This window comes from Emydura macquarii, unplaced genomic scaffold (assembly GCF_026122565.2).
Source record: "Emydura macquarii macquarii isolate MOO-44397 ecotype Brisbane River unplaced genomic scaffold, CSIRO-AGI_Emac_v2 contig_3220, whole genome shotgun sequence".
NCBI lineage: Eukaryota > Metazoa > Chordata > Testudines > Chelidae > Emydura > Emydura macquarii.
In genome coordinates, this window is record NW_027133357.1 from 3661666 (window position 1) to 3681268 (window position 19603).

The 19603-nt window shown below is 44.7% G+C and overlaps 1 protein-coding gene across 1 annotated transcript in view; it reads right to left on the reverse strand.

Moving 5' to 3' along the window:
• Window positions 1-19603, reverse strand: part of IGFN1 (immunoglobulin like and fibronectin type III domain containing 1) — a 32425-nt gene continuing 12822 nt past the window's right edge. Inside the window, exons 10-21 of the mRNA XM_067531435.1 lie at window positions 16484-19081; window positions 14359-14483; window positions 11734-11866; window positions 10442-10738; window positions 8275-8574; window positions 7326-7499; window positions 6280-6408; window positions 5668-5970; window positions 3559-3647; window positions 2385-2580; window positions 1431-1770; window positions 1-694 (exon numbers count right to left, since the gene is read on the reverse strand). Of these exons, the coding sequence (XP_067387536.1) occupies window positions 1-694; window positions 1431-1770; window positions 2385-2580; window positions 3559-3647; window positions 5668-5970; window positions 6280-6408; window positions 7326-7499; window positions 8275-8574; window positions 10442-10738; window positions 11734-11866; window positions 14359-14483; window positions 16484-19081 (5378 nt within the window). The remainder of the gene's footprint in view (window positions 695-1430; window positions 1771-2384; window positions 2581-3558; window positions 3648-5667; window positions 5971-6279; window positions 6409-7325; window positions 7500-8274; window positions 8575-10441; window positions 10739-11733; window positions 11867-14358; window positions 14484-16483; window positions 19082-19603) is intronic.

Genomic DNA, 19603 nt, shown 5'->3' on the forward strand with positions numbered 1-19603 from the left:
CTATGGCACTTCGCTGGTGCCATTGCCACAATATCTGAACTCTTCCCAATCTGTAACATGCTTATCCTCATAACCTCCCTGTGAGGCACCATCTCCAATTTGACAGATGCAGTCTAAGGCACAGAGACTAAGAGACTTGACCAAGGTCATTCTGGGATCTTTACCTTTTATGATAAGCAAGGCTTTGCTGACGGCATGGCCCAATTCATTGGTGGCCTCTACCTTGTACTCTCCTTCATCTCTCTTAGTGACATCTGGGATCACCAGGCAGCAGACACCGAAGTCATTTGTGCTGAAGAAGGTGGGGTCTTCTGAAAGATTCCTGCCATCCTTGTACCAGGTGATCTTAGGTTTTGGGTAGCCACTCACTGCACAGCTCATGTGACAATCAAATGCTGTGGTCACCACGTGGGGCTTCAATTGGACGAGGAATCTTGGGGGCATATTTTCATTCACCCCCCTGTATTTGGGTAGTCTGACTTTAAACTCATCTATAAGAGACATAAATACACACTCAAGGATTGCTCCATGGGCTAGAGGCTGGGTGAGAAAGCAGCCTCCACCCCTAGCACTTAATATTTGCATTTGGCATCCAACCTGCAAAATTGCCAGGGCCTGACTTTCTAGGTCAGGGTTCATGGCTCCTTTGGTCAGTTGCCATGCAGTAGCCATATGTGTAGGGCCCAGGCTCTCTCTGCTGTGTTATGACCCCAGTTACTGTTACTGGGAGTTCCTTTAATCCAAGCATTGAGACTCAATAGAAGGGAAGAGAACTAAGAGCCTTGTTGATCCAGTCTGTGCTGCATGCAGTACCCAAAAGTCCTCTCCTAGAATGTGATAGTCTCAATATAAAGCATGACCTGTATTTTCTAGGGGTAGTTTCCTCTTAGGTTTTCCAAAGTCCCAAACAGGAATCGTGAGGGGATCACCAGGTCCTATGGTCAAGGCCATGGCTCCTCAAAGATCATGAAGATTACACAGTACCCGTCTAGCTCCTGTAGGTCACCCCTTCCTTCCCAGGTGGGTGAAGTCCCCAACTCTTGCAGGTAGGATTCTGTGGCTTCTTCTTAAGATTGCCAAGTCCTTACCATTCAGGTCAGAGTCCTTGGCTTCTGTAGAACTCATTTAGTCTCAGTTTGCTAAGAATTAATTCTCTTGGCAGCTGTTACCCATATGGGTGACATGAGCAGGTATACTGGTGGGAACAGAGAAATCCAGATTCACTGTTCCCACTGATTTGCAAACATGCATGTACAGCAGGTGACATAGAATCATAGAATTGTAAGGGACCTCGTGAGACATCCCTTCCCCGCCCAACAGTATTTCCTGAGGATTTCTCAATCTGCTCTCAACTGGGGCAACAGCATGCATATGGGGAGAGGGACACACAAAGGAATTTCATTAATGGGATAGGTTGACTGAAACCCAACAATTCAGATGCACTGATAGATTTTTTAAAAGCCTTTTTACCCTTTTCCTTTTGAATGATCCAGGGCTGCACAGTTTCAGATGGATCACTGGTTCCCATGTAATTTTTGGCCACAACCCTGAAGTAATACCTCCGGCCAGGGATAAGTTTGGTGATGGTAAACTTGTTGGTGTAGATCAGGTCACCCACCACTTGCCACGAGCTCTTGCTGGAGTCACGTTTCATAACCATATAGTACAGGGTACTTTCCTGCTTCTCCGTCGGTGAGGGCTCCCAGATCACTGTCACCGTATTGAAGACTTTCTCTTGCAGCCAAATAAGGCCGGGAGACTGTGGGATATCTGCAAAGTGAAAAGAAATGTATGGAGGGAGAAGAGAAAGGGTTAAGTTTGGGATGTTATAACAATTCTGCATCCCCATAAACTTCATGGCGGTCAGATATTTTGAGCATTGTGGCCAGATAAACTTGATGGTCGTCAGTGGGAAATGAACTAGTAACTAGTATTAGTTACACACCTCTTTCCCTTCCTATGGCTAGCTGGTACAGCTGTGTTTTTATAAACTGGTAGTGAAGGAGCTGACAGGGCTCTAGAGTTCTTATGGTTGAACATGGGCACTTTGTTCCATTTGCTAACTGACGTTCAGTGCCCTGTCATGGACTGTGACACCTGGCTGTGCTATGGACTGTCAGTTAGCACTCTGATAGCTTGTACTATCTGACCCTCTTACAGAATATGGCTCTCTCTCTCTGCTGGTGGCACCTGGCTGTGTCGGGGATTGTAATTTAATCAGTGGATAACAGTATTCCATAGACTATATCACCTGCCTTTGGACTACCATCTCATGAAAGACTGTATTCCCTAGCCCTTGCCTTGCCTACAGTGCTGTACTCAGTCATGGATTGCATCCTTTCCCTTAGCATTTTATTCTCCACCAAAGCTGCTGTGCGAGTTACCTGTGACTTTGACTTGGAAGCTGAAAGATTCTTTTTTTCCCCAGTCGTTTTGGAGTATGATGGTATAGAGCCCACTGTCAGAAAACTCAGCTGATGGAATCAGGAGTTGGCTGAGGCAATCTGTGGTGGTCACCATGGCCCTGCTGTGTAGAGGAAGCCCGTCCTTTAGCCAAATCACCTCTGGAGTTGGGGATGCCTATTAAAGAACGACACTAGTTACAAGTCAATCTGCTTTTCCTTTGTATTTGTATCCTGTGTAGCTATAGCTTTCTCGCTTTGTCCCCTAATGTTTCCTTAGCTCTAACTTGTTTCTTTGGCTCTGAACCTATGGCCAACGAAGGGTGTGTTGCCCTGAGCTGCTTCAGTATAACGAAATCAGACAATATTTCTTAGCTCAGCAGTTGTAATTGACAGATAGGCAAGAGTAGCCCTATTAAAAGCATCTGCTGCTTTTTGAGGGTAGAAGGCTCCTGTCTGGATGATCATTCCATTTTTCCTTCTGGTCCCCCCCTTCATGATGTTACATTGCATTGACTTTCTTTCAGCCTAGCCCAGCTGGACGTGGCTCCCTGTAAAGCTCATCAATGCCATCTTGTGATCAGCTAGTTTTGCTCCCCTCCTCTTCACTAGGGACCAAACACCAGACCTTCCCCATAGTGGTCCCAGGCTCTGCCAACCTGCAAGAGTAAGAGGTTGGAGTCAAACCTGCGCCTCTCACATGGTACAACCAAGATACACCACTGCTCTTGCTGTTTAGTTGAATGAAAATACTCAGCAGGGCATTGTCAAATCTCCTATCTTCAATCCTCACAAGGAAAGCAAGCGATGGGGGACAGTGATTAGTTGACACATCAAAATCTGAAAACTTGGTGCTAATATTTTACACTTCTTTGGTGCCTTCCATCATCAAGGATCTAAAGTGCTTCACTTTACACACCTTAATGAATAATCTTAATTTCACAACCCCCCACAGCCACCTGTGAAGAAGGGAACCATTGCTATCATGATTGTACAGAGGGGGAATATATACGAGGCACAAACCAAGTAGATGTCTTGCCCAACACCCTGTGAAAATTCTGCAGCAGAATCAAGAACAGAACCTCAGTTATTGTAGTTATTTATTACAACATGGAATTGCATGGAGGACATTTTACAAATGTGCTTCAATGCTTACTTCAAAGGGAATGTGCACTCGGATACAATTTCCTGCTTTTATAATCATAAAGTTTTTCATGGTGTCATCTCTTAGGAACCTGGGACTAACTGGAATGCAAAAAATAGTGAACACAATTAAAAGCCACATCTTGTTATGAGGTAGACGACAGATTTGAACTCACATACACTCAGAATAGCAGGTCTGATGTTCTAAAATTCTCTCCTCCAGCTGGTTGCCTGACATATCTCTGGCAAGATTGTGTCAATGGAGCTCTTCACTGCATCCAGAGCACTCGCTGAGCATCATCTTTCTCTATTTACATCGTATTGATGACTTAAGAGAGGGGAGGGAAATACTGCAAAGAAAGTATTCACCAATGTTTGTTTGAATAGAAACCATGAAATCTCTTCAACAGCATCCGTGACTCCTCTGACTTGCTTTTCACAATCATGCATATAACTTTTGTCCACAGTAATGTTTGTGGAAAAGCGTTGTGAACACTCGTTCCTATGTCCGTTCACAAGAGCATTGACTTCAGGAATGTTCATGTGGCCATCTGGACAGCTCTTTTAGGGCTTGAGAGTCATCCAGTCAGCCAACGATACCGTGTGACTTGGATGTCCAACAACAACAGTGAATTCTCAAAGCAACAGCCACAGCAACCAAATTATGATTGACACACAAGCTGAAGCATGTTCACAAAAACCTGTGTTAAATAGCAAACAAGTTCATGCAAAATCAAAGCCAGTTTGCAGATAATTTGTTACTCACTGATTTGAAACTCACTGATTACATTGTTTACAGCCCTCCTGAGCATGTAACCCCATTGCTGTCTCTGCAGCAGGAGGGAGAGGAATAGCAACTCAAGTATAGGCCCACTCTCCCTCTATCCCCTAGTGTGTGGCACAGAGGCCATTTTCTAACCAACAACATGCATTAGGATATTAGGCTGAATCACAGATTCACTTTGAAGTCCATTGTGTCAAGAGTGAATTCCCTCACCTCCACTTTTATCTGGGCCATTATTTTCCCATTTATTGTTTATATTATGAGGGTACAGTTGAGACAGGGCTTCATTGTGCTAGGTGCTGCACATACACATAGACTCTGCTCCTAAGAGCTTGCTGTCTAGACAAGTCAGATAAAGTGTGGAAGGGAAAAGAGAGGCATGAAGAACTGAAATGATTTACAGCAGGTCAGTGATAGAGCTGGGAGAAAAAATCCCAGGTCTCCTGGCTAGCTGTGTCTCCTCAACTGGATCATGCTCCCTCATTTATAAATATATAAAAACTTTTCTATTTGTTTGTTTTCTTTTAAAGCCTCTGAGATATGGCAGATCCAGCCTCTTAATGACAGACAGCTGACAATGCCACTGATAGCTGGCTGACTGGCACGGACATTACAAAAAACATGAACCACCTTTTATTGAAAGTTTCCCAGCCCCAGGCCAACAATGGAATGAAAATGGGATCTGGCATATGAGATCAAGTTACTGATCCATCTGATCTGATATCCCTGCTTTGGCTGTGGCCAATGGTTGATGCTTCTGATAAAAGTGAAAAACCTCCATAATACATTTGGCCAATGCTAAATTCAAGGTGAAAAATTTCACACCCTGGGTGACGTAATTAAGCCAATCTAAGCCCCGGTATAGACACTGCTATGTCAACAGAATAACCTCTCTGTCCACCTCTCGGAGAGATGGGCTTACTACAGCAATGGAAGAACCTCTTCCATCACTGTAGTAAGTGTCTACACTACAGCAGTGCATCTGTGCAGCTGTAGCATTACTTGTGTAGACATACTCTAAGTATCTGAAAAGGGATAATATTTGAGTTGTTTGAATCACAGAGAGCCTCCCGTATGAGCTATGGTCATCTCAAACTTGAACCCTCAATGTTTGTGATTAAATAAGGAATATAGGATCAAAATTCTCTGTGCCCTCTGCCGACAGTTTGAGATAATCATCTACAATAGGCTCCTGTGCCCCAGTAAACCAGAGATTAGTGGCCCCAGCTGAAGGTTCAGTTTGACTCTGCACAGCCAAAGCTGCCTGTGGATGGAGATCCCATGATTTGTACCTGTAGGATCATGACATCCTTTCAGGGGCAGCACATTTTGACTCACCAATGGGAGGCACAGCTTGGATGCAAGTGTCCAGTGCTACGGCTTCCCCTAGACCTCCCTCATTGATGGCCCTCACGCGGAGGAAGTACATCTCTCTGGCTTGCAGGCCTTTAACTGTATAGGTTGTCATCTGTATGGGGACAGTGTTACACTGGGTCCACTTGAGGCTGTCAGAGGATCGCTTCTCTACCTCGTACCCCTTGGCAGAGCACCCTTCCTCTGAATCGGGTTTCGTCCATGCCAAAGTGATGCTGATGTAGTCAGTATTGGTCACTTTAAGGTCCCTCACTCGACCAGGAGGCTCTGGAAAGGGAAAGCTTATTTAGACTTTGTTGTCCTGGGTTTCCTGCCCCCAGCCCTCATTCAGTGCACTGGATAATCTATCCCCATCACTCTTGCACTGGGTATCTATTCAGTCATGCTCCCTGAAGCATACTGGGAGTCCATCCCCATCCTTCTGAATTGTACTGGGAATCCTGTACACTTTACCGGAGTCCAGAGACCCTGGGAGGCCCAGCCCAGGCTGCAACCCCCATTATCCCCATTACGGGAGGGGGCCCATGTTAAAAGTTTGTACTGGGCCCGAAAAAATTATGCTTGGGCCCTGCTTACTCATAGGATCACGAGCAAAGACAGCATCTGATGGTGCACTGGCCTCTCCCGCCCCTGCAGCATTGATAGCAGCCACACGGAATTCATACTGCAGTCCCTCCTTCAGATCTGTCACCAACAACTTTCTGTCTGTGGAAGGAAAAGATCAGGCTCTCCTCAGTAAGCTCAGGCTCCGATCAGCAGTCCCCTCAGCAGGATATATTGGGACAATGGTTCTGTACAGTAATTACACCACAAGGAATTACCATCCGCCTGCTTAGAGGAACACATATGGGGTACCAAAATGCTGTCCCTTTTTCTCCTGTTCTTCCCCACCATTAGCACAAGTCTCTCCCATTGTACACCCTCCTCCCTTTCAAAATCAAATGCCATTTGAGAGCTACAGAGGAAGCCAGAGAAAGAGTAAATAATACTTTCCTTGCAATGGCAGCCCTAAACTCTAATACAGAAGATAAGATGATCTTGTGTGGATCTGAAAAGATCATTGACATCTATAGGTGAACATGCTTTTTGAAGCCTTCAGAGATATCAGTTCCACCTGCTTAACTTCCTTGTCCCTAGAATGTCCCATCTGCTCAGTTCCCAGCTGCGTAAGCTAAGAAAGCATTTCCACAACTTAAGTGCAAAGTGCCAGATTGCTAGCCCTTAGTTTATGCACAGAACAGGCACAGCCCAGGCAGTAGCAATGCAAATTTCTCCATTCCTCTGCAGCATCTTTTTATTCACAACCTGGAAAGGATCCACCTCTAGAGGTGTGAGGAGAGTTCCACCCTCAGTGGTTTATTCAATATTTTGGCGCTCTGCTGAGATACCCAACCATGGTGCCAGTTGTGATTTTTGTACTAGCAACTAGGAGCAGGGCTGAAATCACTGATTTGTGTCACCACACAGAGGTCACCCAACATCCATCAGACAGTAAAAACTTTTTAGTCACTACCAATCTAAACCATATTTGAAGGAGTGACCTTGATATGAAAGAGTCTGTGCCTCATTATCTCTTGAAACATCTGGTCTTCTTGCCTTTTTAGAATCATTCAGCTGCTTACCTGTTATTGGCAGGTCAGTGATTGGTGTCCAGACGTTGCTGCCTTTCTTGCGCTTTTCAACGATATACCCCAGGATTCTGGAATTGCCTGTTTTGGGAGGTGCTGCCCAAGAGAGCGTGATGGAGTCTTTGTTGGCACTGACAATCTTAGGAGGAGCAGGGGGGCTGGGAAAAGCTAGGAAAAGATCAGCCCTTGATTATTAACAGACATTTCTGCTTCATCTCATGACAAGAATGGATTCTTAGGGGTTGTTTCTACCAGGTTTCCCCAAATGTGTGTTCAGATGAGACACCTTTTGAAAGTACAGGTGAAATCTATGACTTAATCTTCTACTCTGCAGGACAGCTAGATGCTGGGAGCATGGAGGGGGAGTATGTCCAGACTCCTGAGGGTCGAGCTATACTATGTCTTTCATGAATGACTCCCTTTCGCCAATGCTGAGAATGATATTGAGTCTCCAAAGAGAGACATGTACCCAATCTTTTTACAGGGAAGGGAAGGCCACTGCAATATTATTGTTCCCTTGCGGGGACTTGTTTACCTATGGACTACATTAATGTAAAAGCTTAGCAGGTCCTCTTTGCAGTACCTATGGGAACCTTTTCTTTAGCGTCAGTCCATGCATGGTTTCCACTGTGGATGTTGCTTTGAGATTCGGGTTGGATTGTACCCAAAATTTCAAAGCAGATCTCATTCGGAATCACCAAAACTTACAAGAAACTTGTGATCTCAATCTGAAACCTTAAATTGGCCCCAGATTCACATGACACCATGTTCACATTCACTTGACAATGGAGCCAGGCTTGCAAACTTTCTGCTCAATCTGAGCGAAAGTTCAGATTTGTAGCAAAACCCAAAACATGGTGAGTGAGTTTCACTTGATTTTGGCTTTCATAATAGAAGTCTCACATGGCTGTAAGATGTGTTTACACAAAGTTCTTTCTCTTACCTCTGGTTGCAGCCATCACCTCATCTGACTCCAGAACCTCACTGTTTCCCTGAGCATTCACAGCTCTCACCCTGAAGCAATAGCTTTTGTTATGCTCCAGTTTGTCGGTCGTGAAAGTGGTGTCACTCCCATTGGTGTTTCCCAATGTCACCCAGGCTTTTCTGCCCATTTGCTGCCTCTCTATAATGTAGTTCTGCACTGGTTTGCCACCATCATCCTTTGGGGGTTTCCATCGGATGGTTATGCCAGTTGTGGAACGATCCACCACCTCTAAGGGTCCAATGGGTTTCTGTGGCTTGTCTGAAAGAAGGAGAAAAACAGGGAGCAAAAGGTCCCACATCTGTTCATGATATCAGAGGGTTCACTATCCCTTGCTACTCAAGCGAGGCGACTCAGTTTCAGCTGGTATAGTACATACATGGCATAACAGCAGAATTAATGCTAGCAAGATAACTTGAATCAACATCTATTCATTTAATGATCTATGAGAAGGGGCCAGAGAAAAACACTTGGCTCATCCAGTCTGCCCTTCCAATAGCTGATCATTCCCATGGACACTGCATCAAAGTCAGACTTGGATGCAACTCCCATTGACTTCAATAAGAGCAATACACATTTATATTATAACCGGTTCTTAAAAACCTTCCTGTCTCCTTTAGGAGTACAGATGGTTCCAAACTGGAACCACTTATCCAACCTCACCCCAAACCTGGTGTGTTCAGGTAAGATGAGACCTGGACTCAATTTACTTCCACATTCGGTTTTCAAAAAAAATATATATATCCCAACTGAGACTCTGCCAAACCAAATCCCAAAACATCTTTGTTATGCCCCATTTTTGAATGAAATGGATGAAACCCAGAACCAGGCTGTCAACAGTCCTCTCCTCCACCCTAAATATAGGTAAGATGGATTAAAAAGGAGCCAGATCTAAACCAACCTGATTCTGGATTTTGGGTATGGCCATCACTGTTTGGGAGTCTATTCCACTTTCTATGTCCATCCTCCTTACACAGACATGCTATATAGCACCAAATTGCAGATGGGAAGTTAACTCGGGCCTATTATTATTGTGTATAAAATAGCAAGATTCCCCCAATATCTTTAACAGTAAATTGCTTTTGCGACCAATAGAGCTGGCAGTACAAAACAGATATTGAGCTCCATCAGCTCAGAAGGAAATGACTTTTACAGAGTAACATACTCTCTAATAAGCCAAGTGATCACTACACACCAGGATCACAAAAAAATAGAGAGAAGGGCAGGGAGAAGGAATATGAGAGAAACTGGTGATTTATTGTCTTAGTGATTTATTATACTAGTGCAATTATTTGGACATTAACAGGTGCATTTAAGTTAGTTTGCCTCTTAGGTAGTATTTTTCTTCTCAGAGAAATGTTTTTCTTTATTTGACCTTTATATTTAAATTCCTCTCTCTCTCAAGAGGCTATGTTTCAGAGCAAAAAGAGGGATGCATAAGCAAACTGTTTAATTTAGAAAATGAGGGAGATTACCTTTATTTGGTTAATCCACCTGTAAATCTTTAATCTTCTGTTAATTACTAGGAATGACAAAGCTAAGTCAAGCGATGTTTCATTATCTCTCCCTTCTGGTCTCATTAAACTGTTGCTCTGTTGGAAACAAATCTTGCCACCTTTTTCCACAGCTGCAGAGAACTCCAGTTGGAGCTAAACCATTGCAGATCTTCTGTGCATGGTCTGCAGGTTTCAGACCCTACATAGCTAAATCAGGAAATAAGTCAGGGGTGAGCCAATGAAGGAACAAGGATAGGATTGGTAGATCTACAACCATGTGGATCCTTTTGCCATTTGATCTGTAAGTCACTGAGCAGCTCCTAAAGATGCCAAATGGCTCAAGTCCCATTAAAGTCCATAGTAGGGGCAGGCATTCAGCACTTCTGGGAGTTGCTCAGCACTTTGTCTCCTTTTAGTTTATTGTGGGTGAGATGGAAAAGAATGAGCCTAGCCAGCTCTCAGATATCCTTATGAACAGTGTTCTGTAAAAGCACCAATGAAGAGATGCTTCTGAATGTGCCATGGCTCTAAACTAAGCTGTCTCTGGAGAATCAGGAAGAGAGATACCAAAACAAGTTACAAAGGCTTCCCTCTGTGCCCAAGGTGGTGGACTGATATCATGAGGCTCTCACCTATCACCACCAGCTTTAGGCTGGCCTTTAGGGTTCCACTCTCGTTCTTCAGCTTCACTTTGTAATCCCCACAGTCCTTCCTGTTGGTGCTGGAGATGGAAAGCTGGGTGAAGTTGTCTGCCTTGTCAATATGGATCCTGGTATCATCCAGGAGCTCATCCCCGTCTTTTAACCATGTTGCTCGAACTGGCTTCTGGCCCTTAAATGGGATTTTGACCATGGCATTCTGCCCTGCCTTGACTACCACGGGCTCCTTCATCAGCTTTTCCAGAAGAGCCTTGTCAACACTTGGAGGATCTAAACATAAAAACGAAGCCATTAATAAATGGAATTCAAAGAGGAACGCTTACCTTGAGGGTGGGCTTGCTCTGAATTTGCTGCTGAATATTTTTAACATTATTTAACCTAATATTGTTGCATCTGATCCCAACAAGAATCACTGGAACTTAACATGTGGCAGTCGGTGCTCAGGATTTCACAGGGTCGGGTTTTTTTTTTTCATTGCATACTTACTGTATGCTATATATGCCTACATGTATTGCAGGATAATTCACCCTGTACAGAAAGCCAGCACCAGGCCCCACATATGCCCTCAAAACAGAACTCAAGTGAGACGTAGACTTTGTTCTTGCCCCTATGCTGGTGTGAATTTCAGCTAGAATGCATAAACTCATTTGAAATTCAGTAAGCATTCATGCAAATAAATAGACAGTTTTTGATTAAGTTTAAGTGTTATCAGCTGTTCAAAACCTATGAGACAGTGACACAGAACACTTAGAGATGCCTACATTAGAGAGATGTATCTGCATGTTTAAAAGTGACATTTTCTTCAATTCTTATGAAGTCTTTTGGGTAGAAAATTATGCACTTTGCAACGGCTATATCTACCACCAGCCAGTTTCTGTCAGCTGTTTTTTCTTTTCACTTCCCCATTTTTTCTTTACATCGTCCCCCATTTTTTAACCCACCCCCTCATTTCTTTACAAACTGGATATTAAGTTTAATAAATTCTGTTCATAAAAAATTAAGGCTGCACTGTTAAATTTGCATTTGATTGTGCATTTTCTAATCTCCTCCTCAAAAATTGGTGCTAGAACCAAGAATCAAACCCACATTTCTTACATCCCACTCCTGTTCTGTACCCACAAGACCAGCCTTATAACCAAAATACTGCTCTCTAAGATAATGCATTACATTTCAACCACAGGCGGGCTAATGCATTGCATTAGGAATATAAGCATACATACTGTCTTTTTAATATTTAGGAAATTAAGCAATTTGAACAGACTTGCCTTCAACAAAAATAGATGCTTCAGTTTTGACACCTTCAGCTTCAAACTTGTATTTTCCAGCATGATTATCTTCCACTGTGTCTTTGTGGACCAGGCCATCTTTTTCAGAAGAGATTTCATCCAAGCCTGTTAGCTGTTGGGTAAAGGACAGAGAGACATTATTTCTTTACAGGAACTATCAAACACTTTGGCAGGACAAATGTCAAATGGGACATTCTGGTTTATTAATATGGCTATTCAAGAGAAAGACTGGCAAACCAAGAAGATAACACACTAAAGTTGCTTCGGAAATTATTTTTTTCCATTAAAAATTTTGACCACATTTTATTTTCCTTGAAAAGCTGAAAATCCCAAAAATGTTTATGAAAATTGTTGTGGGGTTTTTTTGGTGAAAATTTCCCTTCTGTTAAACAGTCATTTCCCATCGAAAAAAAATTTGAACAGAAAAATTTTGACCATACCTATAAAACACCACAGGGATACCACAAACCTGCTAATTTCTCTGCCTGGACAAAGCAAATACTGTGGTCTTCTTAATTTGCTTGCAATATTTTCTCCAGGCAGCACACCAAATATAGCAGACAAATACAATGGAAGTGCAAAATTTCAAATTATTTACATGATCAAGCACAGTTGAAAATATTAAGGAAAGATAGAGGGAAATATTTGCCCCCTTTTTTGTATTGGGAGACAAAGGGAATTGGACTTGGGAAATAGGGAAGTTCTATGTGCCAAATGAAACTGAATACAAAATCCAGGTGTGATGAAGTAGGAATTTTATGTAATATTTTTATGAAGCCTGTGTGTGCATCAGTTTCCCCCATACACAGCATTTCTACGCAGTAGGGGAAAAACAAGTACGTTTGCTCTTGGGGCAAACAAAGAGACACAGGGGTGTGTGTGTATGAGTGAGTGCTACTTAGTTGTCTGAGTGGACTGAATGGGTCATTAAAAGGACTGGTGAAGGCCATCCCATATCAATGGAAAATCTGAGAAGAAAATAGAAAACTCCAAATACCATAACACTGACACCTAGCAATCAACAACCAAGGGAAAGGAGCTTTTCCCCACCTCTTCCCAGGGGTTTTGAACTCAGCATGGACCTACCTGGAAAACAAAGGACTGGGAGGTGACCAACAGGGAATAAAGAGTTGGTTTCTGGAAGAGATTGGGAACTCTCTACTGGACTGACTAAGGAAGTCAAAGAGAGACAGAGCCTGAAAATGGAGTTTTCTACAGCTTGGCTGGTGAATGACTCTGGCTTGACTAGAATAGACTGTGCTTTGACTTTCATTTCTCTATGCTAAGGACTTCCAGAGCTGTGTTCCAGTTGACTAATAAATCCTATTCTGTTTTGAAAACTGCTTGGGCGTCACCACAAATACTGGCTGGGGTGCATTAGTTCCTGAAGAGTGTACAAGCCTTTAACCAGAAGTCCATTTCAGTTGGACTCACTAAGGAGAGCTCATGGTGTGAAGCAGGAGTGCTGGAACCCAGGGGCTCTAGTCTAATCTGAAACCCAGAGGCTCAGTGAGGCAGCGGGACCTACTCTGAAGGACAAGTGGGACTCCTTGGAGGTCCGCCACACTGAATGGGCTCCTCCAAAAGATGGTCTAAAAGCTGGGGTGTAGCACAGATCCTGTGTATCAACAAGCAGCTCAAAACAGGGCATTTCGTAGGAATCAATGACTGTCTAGGGGTCCACAGCTGTACTTGCACCATCAGTCCACCAGAGCTCATCATAAATCCCCAGGAAAGATCCTATGTCTCGCTCATTATTGCTTAATTACTATGATATTCTTTGATTATTTAACTGATATTACATCATGTAAGCAATGATGGACCAACATATGCCCTATTAAGGGCCTGATTTGAAGTCCATTAACGTCAATGGGAGTCTTTCCACTGACCTCAGTGGGCTAATATCACTAAGATGTCTCCTTTCCTCTCCATCCCTACTCCTAAAACCTTGCTCCTGGGTCATTTCTGCAATCTCATCCTCAATGGCCTTGCGACCTAAATCATTCTCCTGCATTGTATTGAGACATTGCATCAAATTTGTCTGATCTTAAGAGGTGCTGAGCACTGATTTCGATGAATGCTGTGGATGGTCCACACCTCTCAGGATCATGTCCTCAACCTGAAGTTCCTTGGAGAAAGCACCTTGTTTTATTTTGCATTTCTGTAATGTACCTAGTACATATTTGCACTCTAAACAATAAGTAGTGGGGAGAAGAGAGGAGGCTTTTCCCTTCCCTGCCCATATCAAGGGAAATGAGATGGAAAAAAACCCCTCTCAATACCCTCCTGGTGTAGATGTGAAATTGCAAATTGCCCTGCAGTGGGAGTGGGGAGGAACCCTGCCCAATTCTCTTGGGAGGCTTAAGCCAAACAGGCTTGGGTGCAGTCCTACAAAAGTCAGATTCAATGGCCAGGGAGGCTACTCTGCTGCCTTCCCTTACAATGGAAACTGGGGCATCACTGCACAGGACCTTGACTCAGAGCCCACATCAAAGTGGGGCAGAGTGAGGAATCACCTTGCCAGAATATCTCATGGAAGTTGAAACCAGCGAGTGAAATAAATTGTTGCTGTCCCAAGAAAACAGCGAGCTAATGCACACTTACCTTGAATTCATCTTTAAACCATATTCCTGCCACCTGACCATTACGGAGGCTGCAAGGCAGCACAGCTGGCTTCCCTTTCTGGGCACTGACATCAGACAACCCTCTGTCAAAATGGCAATGTGATTCTGAACATACAGAGAGGAAAAGAGCCCACGTTGGAAATGCATTGACCATTTGTTGCACAAGAGAACACACTAGAGGAGGAACATCTGAGCACAAAAATGCTTGAGCAGATGGGAAGAAAAGGCACCACTCTTGTTAAAAAAAAAAAAAAAAAAAAGTTCTACAGTAATAATCCCAAAACACTATTGGGCCAGATCCTCAGATGCTGGGCCGGATTAACACAGGGGAATTAGGGGTTACAGACCAGGGCCTCGGGCTAAGTGGGGCCCCAGCAGGACCTGCGGGCATAGAAGGGAGCCTGGCACTGGCTGCTGCTGGTCCCACTCGCAGAATGTGGGGCAGCCATTTGCAGAACCTTTCCTGCCTAGAGCTGTGGTGGGTAACTGCAGCTGCTCTTTCAGCTTGGGGCCAAGCCCCTGGGCAGGAGTGGCCCTGTGGTGCCCAGCCCAGCACCTCCCTGGGCTGCCACGCAGCTACTGCAAATCCCCATCGGCTGCGCACAGGACACTCTGGCCAGGGCCTGCCTGGAGCCAAGGCAGAGCACTGCCTCTGGCAGCATGGGGTGGGCATGGATGGAAAGCTTTGCAGGGCAGTGGCAACGCAACGCTGCCAGGCGAAAGGACAGCATGGGAGAAAGTCTGGGGGTTCCTCTGTGACCTGAGCAGGGGGCAGGCACAGGGGCCCCTGTGGAGGGGGCAGCCCAGAGGAGTGGAGAAGGGAGGGCAGGGCACAAGACCAATGAACTGCTCTGTGAATGGGGCAGCGCTGGGGAGGGGGGAGTGCAGTGCATAGGAGAGCCTCTTGTGAATGGGGTGGGGGAGCAGCTCAGGGGGGAGGGTAGGATGATGGCATTTTAAATCCCCATTTCTCAAGTGTGGTGGAGGGGCCCCACATAATCTAAGAGTTAATTCTGCCCTGCTCAGATGGTGTAAATGGATACGGACTTAATTGGGGTCATGCTGATACACATCAACTAAGGATCTGCCAATGTTCTGCATGCAAGTCAAGTCAACATAATGGATGACTAGATATGCTACAAGCTTGTTTTCAAGTGTGTTCTATTTAAGTGGGCACACCTATCCCCATCTCTCATTCCCATAAGAAACACAGCATAAAAGAAATATCTGGCATTCTAGACCTGATCAGTACTCAGTTAAATAGTCTATTCATATGAGCAGTCTCATTGACTTCAGTGGCATTAGTCAGATAAGGCCAGCTAACAGGAGTAAGAGTTTTCAGGATTGAATTTTATGTGCATTTTCGTATAACATAGAACATTTGGCACTGAATGGTTCCCAGGGCCACTGAAAAATGGAGATCATTGCACTGGACATTAGAAACAATGAAGTAAAAGGGTCTGTTTTAAACTACTGGGAGATGTCAAAGAAATATGGACAACTTACTTGAAAATATAGGGAAACTAATTTTGTGAACTGGATAATGCCTATTCCTTGTGTGCTTTGAGTCTGTTTATTTCATAGGAAGGTTTTAGAAGGGTTTGGGGGAGGAGGGTTTCCAGAGAGATCTCACAATAATTCTAACAGCTATCATTAATATATACCTGTTCTATGATGAGGATCTGAAGGCACTTTTAAAGACAATTATGCATCTATCATCCCAACCTCCTGGGAGGTAGTGAAGTTACTGTCTCCATTTAAAGATGTGGAAGCTGAGACAAACATTTTCAAAAGTCTCCCCTTCCAGAGGTGCTGAGCACATGCAGCTTCCATCAACTTCAGCTGCAAGTTGTGAGCGTCAGCACTTCTGTAAATCAGATCCAAGTTAGGCACCCAAAACAGGAGAAACCCAAAATCAGTGGCCACTTTTAAAAATCTGGGCCTCAGTGACTTGTTTAAGGTCACAAAGAAAATTTGTGGCAAAGTCAGGGGGAGAATCCAGGGCCTCCAAGTTCTCAGGCCTGGGTCACAACCACAAGATTGTCCTTCTTCTCTAAAATATTAGAGCAATAGCACCATAAAAGCCATCAACAAAAAGTAAATACCTCTTGCTTCGTCTTGAAGAAAACCTCCTCTTCTTTTTCTGTCTCTATTTTTCAAGTTTTCTTCTGCACTGATCTGTCCCCTTCTGACATCAGCCTGGACTCCACCATGATGGCCTGACATCTGATCATAACCCAGTGACCCTTCACCGTGAACACCTGGCATTTTCCCATCAATAGAGCCATCATGTAATTTATCTCCTGCACCAACAGCTGCTCCACCAAGGGCACGATCCCTGCCATAAAGGGAACCGAAGAATCCTAAGCCACCATCACCACCACTGGCAACTGCTCCATCTAAGAGAGAATGACTGCCATCAAGTGAACCTATGCCCCTAGCTCCTATGAATTCACCACCAGTACCAGGCCCTGCTTCACCTAGCAATGAGCCTTTGCTATGTATGGAATCCAACCCACCTGCCCCACCTACTCCAGCACCAGCATTGGTGACACCAAACATAACATCCTTACCATAGAGAGACTCTATGCCCCCTGCACCACTTAGGCCAGCACCAGTACTAGGTCCTGTTCCACTTACCATGCCATCCTTACCATAAAGAGACCATATGCCTCCTGCACCTGCTGATCCAGCACTGGCTGCACTTAGCATAGAATCTCTGCCATCAAGAGCACTCATTCCACCTGCAACACCAGCTCCACCTACCACAGCATCTTTGCCGTAGAGAGAACCTGCACCACCTAAGCCAGTACTGACCCCAGCACTACCAGGGCCAGCTCCCCCTAGCACAGCATCTCTGCCATCAATAGCACCCATGCCCCCAGAACTATCTAGCCCACCTCCAGCACCAGCTCTACCTAGCATAGCATCCTTGCCAGAGAGAGAACTCATGCCTCTTGCACCTGCTAATCCAGCACCACCAACACCAGGTCCACCTAAAATAGGATCCTTACCATAGACAGAGCCCGTCCTTCCTGTACCATCTAAACCAGTATCAGCTCCACCTAGCACATCATCCTCACCGTAGAGATAGCGCTCACCTCTTACACCACCTTGAACAGCACTGAGCACACCATCCTTGCTATAGAGAGAACCCAGGCCTCCTGCTCCTCTTAATCCAGCACCAGGTCCACCTAGTATAGCATCCTTGCCAGAAAGTGTCCCCATCCTCTCTGGACCACCTACACCAGCACCAAAACCACCAGCCCATGAGCCAGCTCCACCTATCAGTCCATTCTTACCAGAGAGAGACTCCATGCCCACTGCACCACCAAAATCACTACCAGCCCCAGCGCCACCAGCATCAGCTCCACCTACCATACTATCCTTACCATACAGAGACCTCGTTGCTCCTGTACCACCTACGCCAGCACAAGCACCACCAACCACAGCCTCATCTCCACCAGCCACAGCCCCAACTGCCCCTATCATTCCATCCTTACCATAGAGAGACTCCATGCCATATGCATCATCTAGACCAGCACCACAGACACTAGCCCCAGCTCCAGAAAGCATACCATCCTTATCATAAAAAGGCCTTATGCCTCCTGCACCTGTTGATCCAGCACTGGCTGCACCTTGCATAGCATCCTTACCACAGAGAGAACCTCTGCCCCCTGCACCACCTAAGCCAGCACCACCAACATCAGATGCACTTAGTATAGCATCTCTGCCACCAAGAGCACCCCTGGCTCCAATATCATCTAGTCCAATACCAACACCAGCTCCACCTAGCATAGAACCCTTGCCAGAGAGACAGCCCATGCCCCCTGCACCACCTAGAGCAGCACCAGAACCACCATCTCCCTCTAGCATGCCATCATTACCAGAGAGAGAGCTTGTGGCCCCTGCACTACCTAAGCCAGCACCAACATCAGATGCACCTACTATAGCATCTTTGCCACCAAGAGCACCCATGCGTCCAGCACCATCTAGTCCAATACCAACACCAGCTCCACCTAGCATAGCATCCTTGCCATGGAGGGATCCCATGCTCCCTGCTCCTCCTAACCCAGCACCACCAGCACTGGCACCACCTTCCATACCATGGAGAGAATCCAACTCTCTTGAGTCTCCTAATCCAGTACCAGCACCACCAACCATGGAATCTCTACCCTCTAAAGAACCCAACCCTCCTACACCCACTAATCTGCCACCAGAACCAGCTCCACCCAGTATAGAATCCTTGCCATAAAAAGAATGCAAGCCCATTTCTACTATTGCATCATCAATACAAGCTCCACCTAACTTAAAATCCTGACCATGAATCTTTCCTATTCGGCCACCTTCATTACTAGCCCCATTTGCCACTGAACCTCCATTTGTTCCTGCTCCAGAAAACTGGCCTTTCCCTATCCTTCCATCCTTCCCCATCCTTCCAGTTCGCCCATCTTGTCCCAAAGATCCATGTCGCCAATCAACATTCATTGAGAAGCCATAAAGTTCTCTGCTACCATGCTGGTTACTTCCATACTGGCCATCTTTGCCCATTCCAGTGCTTTTAACGTGACTTTGATCCACAAGGCCTTCTCCCTCTAGAAGTTTCTTAGCACCTTCTTCATCTGTCAACATGGACTTATCCGTCTGCCATCCAGTTTTATCAGTTCCGTCTCCTTCAGCCTGTCTCCTCTTTCCTCTGGCAGCTGCATTGTAGATGCATTGTTTGTTGATTTGAGAAGAAGCCATTTACAGGAAAGAAAACACAAAAGCAATAGGAAAACAGTGAATAAGAATCTCACGTAATGCAGCAGCCACCAAATGAAATATTATAGACTGGTTCCATTGCAATGAGAAACGTATGAAAGGGATGAAAATGAGAGCATCCAATTTTGCACTGTGATTTTTATGATTTCATTCCAGGACATTTCACAATACAGAAATTTAATTTTTCACATAAAGGACATTTTCACACCAAGAATATATAAAACTCAAAATCTCGCATCTTTCCAATGGAAGTTTCAGTCATAATTTTATGTTTCTCAGTCAAAATCCAACATTTTAAGTAGAAATGGATCTGTTCTCACTCCAAAAAAGGGACTTAAAGCTCATGTGAAAGACAGTGAAATTTTGTAAATTTCAAAATCAAATGGTAGTTTTCAGAGTTTTGTTTCAATTATTTTGCCCATCCAGCTTTTCTTATTTACTCATTTAGTTAAATGTATAAA